Source organism: Malaclemys terrapin, chromosome 5 (genome assembly GCF_027887155.1).
Source record: "Malaclemys terrapin pileata isolate rMalTer1 chromosome 5, rMalTer1.hap1, whole genome shotgun sequence".
In the NCBI taxonomy this organism is placed as follows: domain Eukaryota; kingdom Metazoa; phylum Chordata; order Testudines; family Emydidae; genus Malaclemys; species Malaclemys terrapin.
The window spans coordinates 114,933,705-114,950,615 of NC_071509.1; the positions used below are offsets into that span (position 1 = coordinate 114,933,705).

The following is a 16,911-nucleotide window of genomic DNA, read 5'->3' on the forward strand; positions in this document are numbered from 1 at the left end:
CCTGTTGGAAGATACTACTTTGAAAATCTTAGAGGAACATTCCCGTATGGAAAATGCCTATAGAATTTAATAGAAAATAATTGTTTATAATTTTTTTAACCATCTCATAGAATTGAATAAGGAATTAGATCCCTATTATAAAATTCTATAGGATGTTTCTATAAATAACATCTCGCTATTAAATGGTGGTTAGAGAAATTTCTACAAAAAACTATTGGTTTATTTAATCCCCGTTAAACTTTACCAGGGTACTCTTCCATAAGGGTTGCACTTGATGAAGCAACACCAAAGGTGATTAAAAGAGTGACATTTTTCTTTTCCATCATTGGTTACCGTGTGTGCTCATTTGCTTTTTGATAGCTGTGTGACTGGTTACGTGGGGGAGCGCTGTCAGTTCAGCGACTTGGAATGGTGGGAACAGCAGCATGTGGAGCAAATAAAGAAGCGGAACATCACAATTGCAGTTTGTATAGTTGTGCTGATCCTGCTGCTCCTCCTGGGATCTCTTGCTGCTTACTGTTACAGGTAAAACTTTCAATCACAAACTTACAACACAAGTCCTAGGTACCAAGAAGTTTTTGCATATAACTAATGGTGAAGTATAGGGGCTATGCCGGTTTACAGCAGCTGAGGATCTGACCCCACATGTATTTTGCTATTTTTTTCTTTTCAGTAATTTATCCTATGAATTATTCACATTCCTTAGGCATCTGAGCTCCTCTTCCTTGCTTGCAGTACACACATTGACATTAATGAGAGTTACATGTGTCGAGGGAGAAGGAGAATAGACCCTATTAGGTTTGAAGAGGATCCATAATTTGTATTGATGTGGGAGTTCAGAAGCATGCCCTATAATGCATATTTTTTCCCTAGGGTTTCTCTTTGGTAGCCCAGAGCTGCAAAGCAATTGGTAGGGCTTTGCCTCTTTTGTGATAGCAATCCCGTTAGGTTTTTGGGGGGCTGTGCCTGAGAATTTTCTTGGCATGGGAAGATTGGGTGTGTTCTCCGTCTATCACCAAGCTGTGCAATGATACATGTAGCAGAGCATGTTGAAGCAGTAGCTTGCCAGGTATTAGAAGCAGCAGCGACAGGGGTGTGAGTCTACGGTGTTTCAGTTGGGAAAGTTCTCCCATCTCTAATGACTCTTAGGGATTGCACAGGGATGTGCTGACTTTTGGTGGAAAAATGCCCTATAATCAGTATTTGAGAAAAATACCCAGCAGCCAAATCAAGACACCCTCCTCCTGCATAGATCAAAAAGAAGGAAATAAACCTGCCTACTAGTGTGTGTGTGTATGCGCGCGTGTGTGTTTTGAAGATCAGAGTCCATTAGACACAAATAGCCACTGAAGTTAATGTAATTTTTTTCTTATTTAATTATTCATAGTATATTAGACCAAAGAACTGGAAGTGCTGCCATATTTCTTATGTTCTATTGACTGATTTTATAGCCCTGGATTTAAACCTAATTGCAGGTTGGCCTGTTTTCATGATTTGGGATTCAAAGCCAAGTCCACTGAATTATGTATATAGAATAAATATACAGAGTTAGGATTTCTTAGACTCTTTGTCTCTTTAATTGAAGCTGTCATTTTAACAAAGTGAAAGATACAGCTGGCTTTAAGGTGCAGGGGTATTCACTGATACACTAGATTTCCCTCCCTCCCCTTTTTTCCTTTTCTTTCTTAGCTGCATTCTGTTAAAAACAAAATCTTTGTCATTTTGCCCTGATTTACTTTTCTTCTTTACCAAATGATTCTGCTCAATGTAACTGTTTACTTCAACAGCAAGTTTTCAGTTACATGCTTGACTGGCTTTGTACTACAGCTATTACTAGCCCAACTAAATCAAAATGAAACTACTGATCTAAAATCCCTATTTAAGTGGAGCCTAGAAACCAATATTTGGATTGAAATTGGTGTTTCAAAATATACTCAGCTACGAGAAAAGATGAAACATTACATTCCATAAACAGATTGGTAACACTCCTACTCTCCCCACATAAAACACAAACTCCTATCTCTTTGTAATTGCAAGGATCTAAGGCAAACTACATTTATTCACTTCCAAAATTTATAATCGAGAAAGCAAAAGGACTGATGCACTGTGTCAATGTGTTTAGTGGATATGGTCAAATAAAACAGAATTATTGTTGTTAATAATATTTAGCACCTTACATTTTTATAGTGCTGTAGCTGGATAAGCCTCATTTCACTTCTGTGAGGCAGGGTGGTATTAATATCCCTATTTTACAGGTGAGGAAAGATGACTTGTCCAAGGTCACAGGACAAGTCAGTGGCACAGCTGGGATTAGAATTGAGAAGTTCCTGGTTCCTAGACCATGCTCCGTCAACTGGTGTCACTGTCTCTTCAAATTGTTCTCAAAGTTACACATGGAGATCCTCAAACCTGCCAAGTTGTTCTAGCATGGGGTGTTCTGTATGCTTAAAAAATGAACAATAGAATTCAAACAATCCTGTTAAGTGGGATAGGCTATTGTGAGCACATAGTTCCTGTGCGTGAGTTTTGCAGTGGGCCTGAGTCACTTCTGGAACTGTCAGGCACTAGTTCCCTTTGACAGTTGTCTGTAGAGTGCCAAGTGGTTCACATGTGGCTGCATGAAATACTATCTCTCCTCCATCCTGTCCCCCGTCGGGGATTTTTCTACATTTGAACCTCTCAGGGTATGTCACTCTGGGGGAGAGTCCTTGGCTTTGGAATTAACTTTCTCCAGTGATATATCAAAGCCTAGGTTTAGGGTGCAGGATGCAGTGCAGGACACATCTTCTTAGTCTCATGTTTAGTTTCTAGGGTCAGTAGCTAGTGCCAGGGAGGTACTTACTATATATGGTGGGATTGGGTCTGTCGTATCTCCACCAGAAGACAATTTTTGGTTTGTATTTAATTTTTATAAATGTGATAAAATATGACAGTTATGGGCATGATACAAATAGCTAATTAACATGTAAATACAAGGTGAAATAAAGAGGGAAATTTCCATTTAATCTAATAAAGATCAGTTGGTAATTGGCATTAAAAGTAGAGCTTATCAAATGCAGTAACTCAGAATCCACTAGAGTGAATCTGGAGACATCTCCCAAGTTAAGTTTAGGAGAGCGCATGGGTGACAGCTGAAGTATTAGCTACTCTAGTTAATGTTTATCAGGAGAAAGGCTGTGTGTGTTTTCTAGTAAATGTATTCTGTCTGTGATCCCAATTCAGGAAACCACTTAAGCACCCGCTTAAAATGAAGCGGGTATTTAAAGTCAGTTCCTCAATAGGGATGCTTTTCCGAAATCGGAGTCATAGTCATTTTCAGTCTCTACTATAGTGATCATTGTTCAACTGCTAAAATAGTGCGTTTGAATTGTGAAATTGACCACTTAGATCTGATTACTTCTATCTTTTTTTCTCCTCTTAATAATATTGTTGGCTTTTTTTCAGAACTAAACAGTTTTCCTCTTATATAACTATCCGTGGTAGACTTACTCCAGTGTTTTATGTTCTTAGAATTTTGAGTACTCTAGGTTATTAGTAATATTTACTATATGATTTTCTGAACGTTTGTTGATGTCATTCATGAAAAACAATGAATAAAAAGTAGGGCTGGATTTTCAGAATTGTATATGCTCAAATAAGCATGCAAGAATGTGTGCATATTTACTTCCCTGACTTGCACAAACAATTACAGTGACTGGACAAACTGTCTTAGCATTTGTGCATGAGTAGTCCTGAGTACCTGGCCTTTAATAAAGAAGAAAAAAGCCAAATTTGTAAATCAACAAATATTACAATAATAAACAATATTATATTTGTTTACTATTCCCTCCCAAATCCTCATCACACTTGTTATTTTTATAAACTACATGATACTGAAGGCACGTTGTCGCAAACATTTTACTACTGCACCTACTACTGTTTGAACCATTCCACTTTTGTCAAGTCAGGACTTTTTAACCACACATCTGTAATTAGTAGTATTGTACTAATTGGTCTGTATGAAAGAAAACAAAATACATCCACTCATTTGTCAATATTAGCAAAATATTACCCTTCGCCAGCAAAATAAAACATAGAAGTAAAATGGCATCTGTTCCTCCCAATGACAATTAATTTGTCTGGGCTTTTGTTCTGTTGCAGAAGTCAGAACTTTTACAAGAAGAATCCATATGCAGAAGCGATAAGAAATGCCAGCAGCAGTGCCGACAGTGAGAACGTGACACCTACTAGCAATAAGTCTCGGGTAACTATATTAATATGGAAGTAGGAAGGATCAAAGGGTATTAGGGATCCACTTGAGATTATCCATCAAATAATTCTCATCTTAACTATATTAAATAACTGCTAGAGTCATCAAATACTTTGCTGTGAACCGTAGTTCATCTTACCTCATTGTTATCCCTCAAAGTTCACAGCTGCCTGAATGTATTGCAACCATTAGCCGGTGTTATTGTTAGCTTTGAACACAACAGTTGGAACTGTGTTCTAAATTAAGGAAATGGCAATGTGATGACATGGCATATCACTGAGTTATTTTCACAGGAAAGTATGTCCTCCCTGTAAAAGTTTTCTTGGAAGCCAAGTATTCTGCATGCTAGGCGAGATGTCGAACTTTATATTTGGGTTTGATGTAGTTAAATATCAGAAGCAGCCTTGGAAAGACAAACATCCAATCTATTATAGCAGCTTGTGGGTGAGAGAATATAAAATATTCTTCTAACCATTTTTTCTTGATGCAGAGGGTCAAGTTGTCTTCATGGTAAGACTCATCCAAGTGTATTGAAGTCACTGGGGTTGCACCAGTGTAATAGAGATAATTTGGCCCCATAAAATCTACATTATGGGCTTGATTTTCATTTACACTAAGGCTATTTTATACTGCTCTGACACAGTAACCGAGCCTTTAAGTGGTGCTAAATTACACACTTTGCAAATATGGATACAATGACATTTGCTTTAAAATTCCTTTTCACTGCCAGGGTTATGTAAAGTGGCCTAAAGCCTTCTCTACACACACAAGTTATACAGCTTTTCAGTATAATTAAAGTAGTACATTGCCCCCCTACCCCCACCTCCCGCCTCTGTGCAATGTGGATTCAGCACTTATATAGTGGAATAGTTTATTCTTGTATGGGAAAGGCAATAAGCTATACCAATATAAGGTAGCTGTATTGCAGTATAACTGTGTCCACACTACAAGTTGTAGCAGTATCACTATTTCAGTTAAAAAAAAAAATCACATCCCTTACCTACATAATTATACCAGTACAAAAACTGTGTATAGACCAGGCCTTAGTGTAAAAGAGACTCATGCCCTAAATGTTTTTTTTAAATAATTGAGATATTAGATTTAATTCTAGATTTGATCTTGAAACTATTGCACCGAATCTCCGAATCCAGAGAGATTCCGTTTACAGGCCTTGCCAGGTTTGTTTGTAAATTAATACATGTGAGGGGCTGGAAGATTTTAAATAGCATGTAACATGTATCTGCTCTGAAGATTTTTCTTTTTTTTAAGCAACAGTAAAATGACATTTTGCAAATGGACTGGATTGAAGGTCTGGCTGTGTTTGCAAGTGGGTGGCCGCTGAAACGTGCGGTTAAACCTATGCAAGGCATGTTGAATGGACTTGACCATGGTTGCAGCATGAAATAATTCTTTAGCTGGTGAGGCCTCGTGCTCCTGTGGACCTTTTATTACCCGCATTTCAGTTGCTGAGCCAGTCGGCACTTTGTTCCTGCAGGTATCAGATAGCAAATGCGATGAATCTGAGCCATGCTGGCATTTGTTCATGGGCAGAGAAGAAAAACACAGTTTGCAAAGTAGCTGATGTTTGGGAAATCAAAAACATTTGTTGGAATCGAGAAAAGCCTGTTGGCTTGGATCTGTGTATTAGGAGGCCTCTGGCTGATCAGCATGGCCCTCACCAGCATTTGTCCCTGCAGTTAATACCAACTGCTGATGACGTTTGCATTGAGTCTGGGGGTAATTAAACAGCTAAACAATGAACTGAGTCAACAAAAACAAATCCGACCTACCTAATATACATTCTAGTGATGAATTTCACCACCTACATTCTTCTACTGGGGGTTGTAAAATGTATATTCAATAAAGTGACTCATTTCAAATGACTTGTTAACGGCTCAGCAAGTAATCACTGCCCCACTGCTATTACTTTCTCTTAGAAATAGAATACTTTTGCATCATGCATTTGATTTGCTCAGTGATGATGTAGCCATGAGGATTAAATACCATGGCATCTTCACACATACTTGGGATGGGAACAGCATCATTGCCAAGAAAAGCACTGGACAGTAATCCACTCCTACTGTTCACTCAGAAGGATAAGCTTTGTCGGTTTTATTTAAAAAGAAAATTCAGTTACTTTCTGGGGCAGAAACTGTCTCTTCATCTGTGCCTGTATCGCTCCCAGCACAATAGGCCACCAATCCTGGTTAGGATCTTTGGGTGCTACCAAAGAGTAAAGGGTTAATAATAATATTTAATAATGAATTACTTAAATAGTGGGTGGATCATATGCTATGATAATACACGTAATAAATAATGCTAATAATGCAATCTGGAGCTGTAAACTGTTAATGAGATTCGCCCCTTTCCTGGCAAATAGTCCCAGTACGCAGTGTTTGTGTAGCTAAAAGAGGGTTTTGGGGAATGGAATCTCCTCTCTGATCTCTGGGCCAGGTGCAAGGCAGCTTCTATGCCTTGTCCCTATTTGGGCCCACCCGCACTCCCCCAGCTGTGAAATACATGCATGCAAGGGGTCTAACGTTTCCCACCAGCTGCAATCAATTGCCATGGAACTGCCTGGGTAAAATGGTTCAGTTACTCCCGCCCCCTATGCCAATGTCCTCTCTCTCTGCCTCCATCCTTCCAGCTGAGGGAGAATGGCTGCAACTAGCCTTGTGCAAACCATGGCGGTTTGCTGCATGTGTGGGTTATGGCAACCATTCCTTCACTTTCACACTAAGGGGGTTCACAGCCTTGAGTTTCATATAGACTTTCAGATTCAAATAAACACAAAACACAAAGAAAAACTCAATTGAAGCTGTCAGTTTTCACCATGTTTTTGTCAAACCCACATTAAGCCGTGTATTTCGCAATCATAAACCGGGCCAGGTTCACTCAGGAGGTGTGGGATCCTTGGCAAACTGTTAGATGAGCCTATTCTGGGCTTTAGTTTGTTCTGAGACCTGTAATCCAGCAAGTTTAGCTCTACTTTGCATTATGTTGCAGATATTTGAAAGGCTGCTTCAGAGTCCACCATATGCCTGTTACAACTGTAGGTCTGGAGATTTTTTGCATGTGAATCAATGACCAAATATGCATATTAGATAACTGTGCATTGTCTTATTTGCATAAATCCATCATTCCACCCCCCAACCCCCACTCCGGCAAACATCAGATATTGCTCTAATTTCTCCCTCCATACCTTCCCTCTGCCTTCCATCTCTGAACATCCCTCTTCCATTTCCCTTCCCCCTTTTTAGGTATCCCTCACCATCAGTTTCCCCATTCCCCTTTATCTCTGTCTCCCACCCCTTTTCCCTCTTTTCTTTCTGATTCTTCCCCCACACTGCCCTGTTGAGTTTCCCCATCTCCCTTGGGCCAGTCTCCTAACCTCCAGAAGGGGCAGGGTCTCCTTCTCCCTTATGTCCATGGAGTATGTGCTGGGAACTGGGAGTCACTATCATGGTTTCTTCCTAGCCTGCTCTGGAGGATTTTCTCGTTCTCCTGTTCTGGGTTGTTGCCTACTGGCCATTGCCTGCAGACCTGGCGCTCTGCACTACTGACTCACTCCCCAAAGAGAAGGGGAAAGTAAGGGGCAGATTTTTACAGGTATGTAGGTGCCTAAAGAGGCAGATACACATCAGGAGGATTTACAAAAGTGCCGAGGTGCCTAGCTCTGAAATCAATGAGAGTTAGGCCCCAGATCCCTGGGAGAGGGCTGAGCCTGTGGGCTGATTTCAGATGCCTTCTCATGGGCTCCCAAAAGGCTCACTGAAAAACTGCTCAGGAACCTAGGAGCAGGCACTAACGTAATTAGCTGGATAGAAGGGAATCATGCTGGAGGACATTAGGCACTTTTCTCCACCATATGGGCTGAGCATGCTGCCTGTGCAGCACAATGGCTATTGTTTGAGTGTGGCTCACTGTATGTTACTCTGAGAAAAAACAATAGATTGTCTACTATATTTGTGTATATTTTCCAGTTCATTGTTGTGATGGCATGTAACAGTCACAAGGAAGGCAGAGCTGTCAATCTAATGGACTGTGAGATGACCGATCACGGTCACCCCTGCCCTTCGGAGTCCGGTGAGTAGGATTTTCTTTAATCTTTGGCAGCAGCTTTACTTGGAAAAATCTAACAGCTATCACCGCAGAGTGTGTCCTTGTATACAGCAGTCAGTCAGCGTTACAGCACAAAAGCGGTCATTCCTGGCCCCTTAGCGAGGAGACAGCATTACAATCCGACAGCTTCTCAGACAGCTTGGGGTTCTGATGTCCCCCCTGGTTGGCAAGTACAGTCTTCATCTCGCCAGAGATCTCGTTTGTTGATGTTCAAGAAGGATCTTGCTTGAGAGAGAGGTAAATTGCTATTCACAGTTTAAATAGTTCCAACCTAGAGTGGCAATTCAAAGACAAGGCATAAGTGAGCCACATCCTGCAATGTGGCAGTCAGTTCTGCCAGGAGAATCATGAGGAAGTAAGGCGCCTAGAAGTGCTCCTTGAGCCAAAAATACTCAAAATGTAGTGGGTAGTGATCCTTTCAAATCCCCTAGTTTTTGCCCGAGCAGATGCGATGGCTTTACTCAGAAACACACTGTGAACTTTGTTCTTTTTTCCACAAAAGCTGTATTTCTTCATTTGTTATGTCATTGAGTCTCTCCCAATGACTTTGTGTTATTCAGTGGGGATTAATGACATTTACATTTCGATTAGGGAGTAGAAAGCTGCACTGAACATTGAACTCTTAATGTCCATTTGCATTCCCTGGCCCTTCCACCATATTGGAGGGAAGCAGGTGCCAGGTTGCTGGTAGAGGGTTCTTGATTTCAGGGTATAACCCTGGCATAAAGTCCTTAACACCAATAGAGTATGAGTCATAGATGGAGCTCAGCTCTGCCATGCCCCTATGACATTAGCCCATCCTTGACATGCTCCCTCCTGCCCCTTACACCAGGAGCATAAGGAGGTAGCTGGTGTAGGAGACAACTTACACAGGGGTGCCCCATGGGAATCCAGTGCCACTTGGCACTGAGTAAGCATCACTTACATCACTGCATAATGTCCACTCAGTCCTTGACCCCTGCTGACACACTCCACGTGGTCTGTTTAGTGTCAGTGCTGGTGATTTTGTGATGTGCGCACACATTATCCATTAGGAGCTGGGCAGAGACCAGTACTTTCGCGCAGACGTCCGAATAACCAGCCATCGGATTCTGAGAATAATAGCACTGTGTTTGTATTTATTTAGAACTTCCATGTTCAAAGCACTATACAAACATTAACTTTTGAAGCCTCCTCGCAACACCCCGGTGATACAAGCAAGCGGGCATTTTCTGCGTTGTACAGATGGGGGAAGTCTGACCTTGGAAAAGACGCACTAAATCAGCCGCAGTCCTGGCATGGAACCCAGAAGTTCCTGACGCTTGTGCTTTTTCATTTAGAGCATGCTGCCTTTCAGCTGTCAGCTGGATTCATTGACGTCTGACCAGGGCTGGATTTGAACTGGCAACCGATGGAGGAAAGGCTCCATGTACTGCACCAGTCCTCTCAGTGCTCATATTTAACTCATGTCTACAGCAATTATCATGAGTTGTAATTGCTCATTCTCTCTGAGCAACAATTTATAAACAGGGCCAAATTTGCAAAGGTATTTAGACACCTAAAAATGCAGATAGACGCCTAGAGGGATTTTCCAAAGAGTCTAACCAAACTAGCATTTTTAAATCCTCCAATTTTCCAAAGCATGAATGTTGTGGGAGGTGGGGATTCTAGTGGGTAGAACAGGAGACTGGGGGCTATGGCACCAGGGTTCTGTTCCCAGCACGGCCACCTATTTGATGAGAGCCCTTGATCAATTAATTTAGGGTAAAGTTCACCCCTATGCTAACAGGGATAGCAGATGAAGGAACATAAATCCACACCATGTAGAGTTCAAGTTTATTACGAGTTTATTACGCACAGCGCTGGCAGAGTGTCCCCTTGCTTATTAGGCTCAGAGACACTGTCAATCAATTGATTACAATAGAATATATGGATTTTCCGTGGGTGGGGAAAAGTGACGGGGTAGGCAGTTCCACACCCTGGGATAGGTTTTGCAGCAAGACAAGATAGCACATTAGCCAATGGTTAACAGGTTACATAATGTCTCCGCCCATGGTTTTAAGTTAACAAGTTAACGTTTAATTAATACTTTGATAAAATGTATTAGCATAAAATATAGATGTTGAATTCTGATTTGGGGTCCATAGGAATGAAGCAACTCCTTTGACTGTCCAACAGGTACATTCCTAGGGGATAAAGCAAAGCAACAGTGAAAGTATATGACAATAAAGATTGTCTCCTTAGTGTTTTAAGGCAGGGCATTGGTCCCTGGGAAAGGGAGGTGGGAGGACGCCATATCTTATAATTACATGTTCCAACCCTTCATGAACTCAAGGTTGGAATATGGGAAGAACATCTCCTACAGAAGAAACAAGCACAACAGAAAAAGGGCTGCTTTGTTCTATTTGCAACTTTGCATAAGACACAATATTCAGTTATTGCTCCAACATCTGGCAATTTTGCTGACCAGGCCTATCTTAGCAAGCCGTGGGGAAGTTTAGGCTTGAAATTAGACGAAGGTTTCTGACCGTCAGAGGGGTGAAATATTGGAACGGCCTTCCGAGGGAAACGGTGGGGGCGAGGGACCTGTCTGGTTTTAAGATTAAGTTAGATAAGTTTATGGAGGGAATGGTTTAATGGTAAAACATATTAGCTGAGGAATACCGAGCAATGGAAGGTAAATAGTATAATGGCTAACAAGGGTCAGGCTGGAGACTCTTGCCTACATGCTCAGGGTCTTGCTGATCGCCATATTTGGGGTCGGGAAGGAATTTTCCTCCAGGGTAGATTGGCTGAGGCCCTGGAGGTTTTTCGCCTTCCTCTGCAGCACGGGGCAGGGATCGCTAGCAGGAGGGTTCTCTGCCAATTGAAGTCACTAAAACATAGGATGTGGGGACTTCATCAGCAGAGTCAAGGGAAGGGTAGGGACGGTTTTGTGGCCTGCAGCATGCAGTGGGTCAGACCAGATGATCATAATGGTCCCTTCTGACCTTAAAGTCTATGAGTCTATGAGTCTATGAGCAAGGTTATCTTAGTTTATTCTGCTTCTTTTAGCTAATCACTATTTGCTAGGCCTCTGGTCTCTTGACCAAACTCTGGTCTTTGGGCCTGTAAAAGAGCTAACACAACTTCTAGTAGTTGAAAAGTCATATTGAGGGTGAAGTGGAGATGGGCTTCCACATGGACTCCTGATATGCTATCGTGGAGGTGGGTCAATTGGGGGTGGGATGGAGGAGGAGCAGAGTCATGGTGAAGGGGGCCCATGGCTATATGCATACTGTAGCCACAAACACCTAAGGAAGACGTGTGCAGAGCTGACCAGCTCAGATCCTTTGTTGGAGTACTGGCTGCAGAAAGACTGCCGAGCTGCCCTACATAATGCACCAACGTTGGGTGGTGAATTCCACCCCTAATCCCTCTTCAATTCATTGTACAAAGCCTATTTATTCAGGCTGTGCGTGGGCAAGGTGAATTTACCCTTTGATTTCTCTAACTCAGTTTCACCATCTGTAAATGAGAATAATACTTAAATGCTTATCCAACTTTTTAAGTTGCTTTGATAAGCTTAGATGAAGGACTCTCTATGGTAGGGTGACCTGATAGCAGATGTGAAAAATCAGGACAAGGTGTGGGGGGTAATAGGTGCCTATATAAGATAAAGCCCCAAATATTGGGACTGTCCCTATAAAATCGGGACATCTGGTTACCCTACTCTATGGGAACAGAATAGTACCATTCATTATTATAGGCACAGCTAGTAGTATTGCCTATAGCCATGAATGCCTGACACTTTCCATTATAAGACCCTGTTCTCAGTTGCTTATAACTTTGTCCAACTTTAACCATTTGGGCTGAAATTCTCCATGGCAGCTGTCTGCCTTAAGGTTGTGTGTTGTTTTGCTCATGTGAAAATGAATTCTTACACCATTTCCTTGAAGTGCTCATATTCCCATGCTTTATAGCAGGAATCTGGCCAAGTGATAAGTCTTTGAAAAATTGTTTCTTAAAATCTAAAAATGCCCTATCTCAAAAAGGATATAATGGAACTGGAAAAGGAAAAGAAGGGCAGCAAAGATGATGGTATGGCTTCCATAAGAGGAGAGACTAAAAAGATTAGGGCTGTTCATCTTAGAAAAGAAATGATTAAAGGGGATATGATAGAGGTCTATAAAATCATGAATGGTATGGAAAAAAGTGAACAGAAAATTGTTATTTATCATTTCCTATGATACAAAAAACAGGAGACAGCCAATGAAATTAATAAGCAGCAGGTTTAATACAAACTAGTTAATACTTTTTCACAAAATGCACAATTAATCTGTGGAACTCATTGCCATGGGACGTGAAGGCCAAAAGTATAACTGGGTTCAAAAAAGCTAGGTAAATTCATGGAAGATTGGTACATCAACAGCTATTAGCCAAGGTAATCAGGGATGTAAGTAACCCCATATTTAGGGCAACCTAAACCTCTGACTGGCAGAAACTGGGAGGGGAAGACAGGGCTGGATCTCTCAAAAATTGCCGTTTCTTTACACTCCCTCTGAAGCTCTGGCACTGGCCCCTGTCAGAGACAGGATACTGGGTTAGATGGACTAGTGGTCTGACTCAGTATGGCTGCTGTTCTGGTCTTATGAACAGGGCCGGTTCTGGCTTTTTGGCCGCCCCAAGCAAAAAAAAAAAAAACCTGCGGCGCGGCCGGAGCGCGGGTGCAGGGGGACCGGCTTGGGGGGGGGAGCGGGCGGGAGAGAGAGAGAAGAGGGCAGCCAGGGCTACAGCGGGGGTGCTGCTATGCGGCCCCTCCCGCTGTGCTGCCGCCTGCCTTGAGGGCTCCGCTCTGGTCTGCGGGAAGGGAAGGAAGAGGACTGCCCTACAGGGCAGCCGGAGCGGAACAAAAAAAAAAAAAAAAAAAAGCGGCCATGCCACCCTAGGATTGGGCAGAATTCCACCTCGAACAATCTGCCTACCCAAACACCAGCTTGCTCAGCTGGTGCCTGGAGCCGGCCCTGCTTATGAATTTTCTTGCTAGTTGCTATCCGTGTTCTCAGATGGCTCTGAGTAACATTTATCCATTTCGTCCAGCATATGCACAACCTCAGCCTGCAACAAACCACAAAGCAGCACAAATGCTAGCAGAAGAGGAGAGAGAGCATGGCTGCCGGCAACAGCTTCTCAATGGTAGGAAGCCTCAGCTTGGTGAAGCAGAGAGGAACCCTCACCAGCTTCAGTGGAGCACCAGCCCCATTACGATGTTGGAAAGTGACCTTCACTCCCCAGCACCATCCAGCCTGTTAATGCAGCCCGATTAAAGAGCCCGAGAACTGAGCTGAAGCTGGGGTAGTATGGAACTGAAACTTACAAACTGAAGCAATATTTTTTCTTTAAACTGTACATTAAAAAAAATACCTTGCCAGTCTTTCCTTATCATCTCTGCTTGGAAGCATTGCCGAGATGAATATACCAGTGCTAAATATTCTATTACATTTTTAATATCACTGTAAAGGTCCTACTAATTTCAGTACTTTGCAGCTAAGAGGACACTGGACGAGAACTCACCCCAGGTGGTGACCATTAGAAACAAACATCTTCTGAATGATTTTATTGTTACTTTCGGCTGTTTGCTTTCTTCATATACATTCAAAAGTCATGAAAACAAACTAGGTAACAGGTAACCAGGATGACCATATGGAGAAACTGCAATTCTGTAAACTAAGATGATACAGTAGAATCAGATAAAATAATGTCTTCATTAAAATACTACTCAGGGACACTGTAGGCCGGATGATCCTCTCCCCTACACTAGTTTTATACTAGGGTACCTCCTTTGACTTTGGTGGAGTTACTCCTGATGGATACTTGTGTAAGTGAGAGCAAATTGAGATCCTATACTTTTAAGATTTAGCTGGACCATAAGAATTTTTGTGTAAATGAGCATCAATTCTATCCAGCAAGGGAGATGTAGCCTGTGGGGAAAGCTACGTCATTTATAAATCTTCCTATCTAAAATCTTCAAAGTCCCTTCAGATAATGAAATGTTTTGTTCCTGGGATGAGAGAATGGGCTAGATTCTTCTCTGGTCTACAAGTATAAATGCACTGGAGTTATTCTCACTTTATAGTGGTGTGACTGAGAATGAAATCTGGCTCATTATGGATGGGTCTGGCGTATGGAAAGAGTTCCAACCATCTGCCATACCAAATACACACATTTAATAAAAAAACATAGGAAAAAATCCAGTTTGGATTGATTTACACAAAACCAACTTGTTTGTGCTGCCACATTAAATCCATGGGATTGAATGTAAACATAGAAGAGGATTTATTTTTATCATTGACATCCAAGCAGCTACAATTTACTTCTAATTAATTCTAAACGAAGGTTGTAAAACTTAACAATTGTAAAGCTTTATAGAGAGTTGTCACTTAGTTGTTTATGATCTCAGATTATTTGAATTCAGCTTGTTTGAATTGCTGCGATTGTTTTTAAAGTATTTGCAAATCAGCTATATTACTTATAGTATGAATATTCCCATGTGCAGCTCCACCCCACTCATGCAGACATCTGTTTGCTCATCAGAATCAAACCTCCAATATTTTTGAGGTTTGTCCTGCACTAATTATGAATCCTCATCTCTAATACCCACTGAGTTGCCCATCACTATTAATAGTGTTAAGTATCAGTATCAGTTAAGTATTTCTGTTAGTCTCAAAGGTGCCACAGGACCCTCTGTTGCCTATTAATAGTGTTATAATTTCTGAATCTAGATAGCTGAAAATGTTATTCTTATTCACATATATGTGCAATCCTTTTTTTAGAATTCTGCTAAAAAGACAGGCTATATTTCCCATCCATTTCTTAAGTCCCTAGACTAGTGATTGGAGGAGCAAGTACTCTAAGCAGTTTCAGGGCCGAATCTTCTTTCGCTTATACCAGTTTTATAGCTGGATAACGCCACTGACTCCACTGGTGTAAGCAATAGGAGAACTGAGCTTGTGGTATCTGAATTCACAATTATCCAATCACCACATCAGCTCTGATTTCAATGCAAAGTTATGAAATATATCTTTTATAAAAGGTTCATAAATGTTAGATTTGTTTCATTTCTACTCTGAAATATTCCAATGTGTTTGTAACTGCCATTAACATTAATTGCATTTACACACACCCACATGAACAGATGGACTCCTCTATTTAGACTGAAGTGATTTGAAGAGTGTTAGAACACTAAATATTATACAAGAGGGGACAACCCTTGTGTTGAACCATATGTACTCAATATGTAGATTGGACTGTAAGGTAAATAGCTAAACTTTGAACAGAGTAGAGATAGATCATAGTCTCCAAGTGTGGATTTGTATCTGAACCCAAACTTCCCAAGTCTTTGCAGGGGTATTTGTTTATGACAGTGATTTCGCTTGTCTCAGTATAAGAACAGAGGGCAGACAGACAAAAAGGCCTGATTCAGCGAAGCACTTCACATACTTAGGTTCCACTGACCTCAATGAGACTTAAGCATGTGCTTGAAGTCAAGCATGTACTTAAGTGCTTCCTTAAATAGGGATTGATAGTTGGATCTAAACTTCCTCTGTCTTAAACTGTTCAGTTTCTGGGTTTGGACCATCTCTAAAACAAAAGTGTTTCAAAGGCCTTAAAAATTGTACAGTTTCAAATCCATGCTTCACAGTCTTTTTGCCTTAGTTTTGTGTAAAGTATCTCATTTCTAATTTGGTAGCTTTCGCTGGAGAGTTTTGAAAGTCAAAAGTATACATTTTTACAGTGGGGGTACTGGTGACTGTAACATTAACTTGTTTGTTTCCTCAACTCACATAGATTTAAACAGAAAATGCTTTTTAGTGCTAAAACCACAAGGAAAAGAAGTATATATAAATATAATATATTTGGTTTATTTGTATGTTTATAAAGTTTGTGATTTATAAAATAAATAATTCCTCGCATTTCCATTGTTTTGATAGAACAGAGTGCAAAATGATGGCTTAGATTTAATACATGTCACATTTACTGATAATCCAAACGGGGACAGCATAGCTGCAAAAACTAATGTGTATGTACAGCATGCACAGATATGGTTCTTCTCTGACTGTTTAAAGGATAATCCTTATTAGTATAAATCCTCCATACCTCAAGATTAGATCCCAGCCTTAGTAGAGTATCAAGTAAGTGTTCAATGGGCAATGTGGGATTTTAGCTATACAATTCTCATAAGCAGTGAGAAGCTGCATGACTAATTCCCCATGTACTATGCTGAATATTTACTCCTTTCTGTGCACATGAGAATGTTTCTAAAATGACCTTTGCTATTTATATGTGTAGAAACATGACTGATGGTCTTAAGCTACATTTTCAATGGAGTCCAAGGTGTTAGCCTAGGATTTACACTGAAGTTAATGGGAGCTGGTGAATGGGACGTATAAAATCCCATACTGGCAGTAACATGGTTAAGGAGAGCTGGAGAGCCCAATTAGCCCATTCTGTGGCACCTGGAGGGGAGACAGGTAATTAAGGATTAGACCCAGCTGGGGAGAACCAGACTGGATGGTTCCTAC

At 41.1% G+C, this 16,911-nt stretch overlaps 1 protein-coding gene across 2 annotated transcripts in view; it reads left to right on the forward strand.

The window, feature by feature from the left end:
- The window catches only part of EGF (epidermal growth factor), a 102,916-nt gene extending 86,614 nt beyond the window's left edge, over positions 1–16,302 (forward strand). For both annotated transcript variants that reach the window (XM_054030391.1, XM_054030392.1), the window contains 4 exons: positions 361–525; positions 4,141–4,243; positions 8,233–8,335; positions 13,430–16,302. In XM_054030391.1, coding sequence (XP_053886366.1) covers positions 361–525; positions 4,141–4,243; positions 8,233–8,335; positions 13,430–13,656 — 598 coding nt within the window. In that variant the 3' untranslated portion in view covers positions 13,657–16,302. The remainder of the gene's footprint in view (positions 1–360; positions 526–4,140; positions 4,244–8,232; positions 8,336–13,429) is intronic.
- Positions 16,303–16,911: the final 609 nt, after the last annotated feature.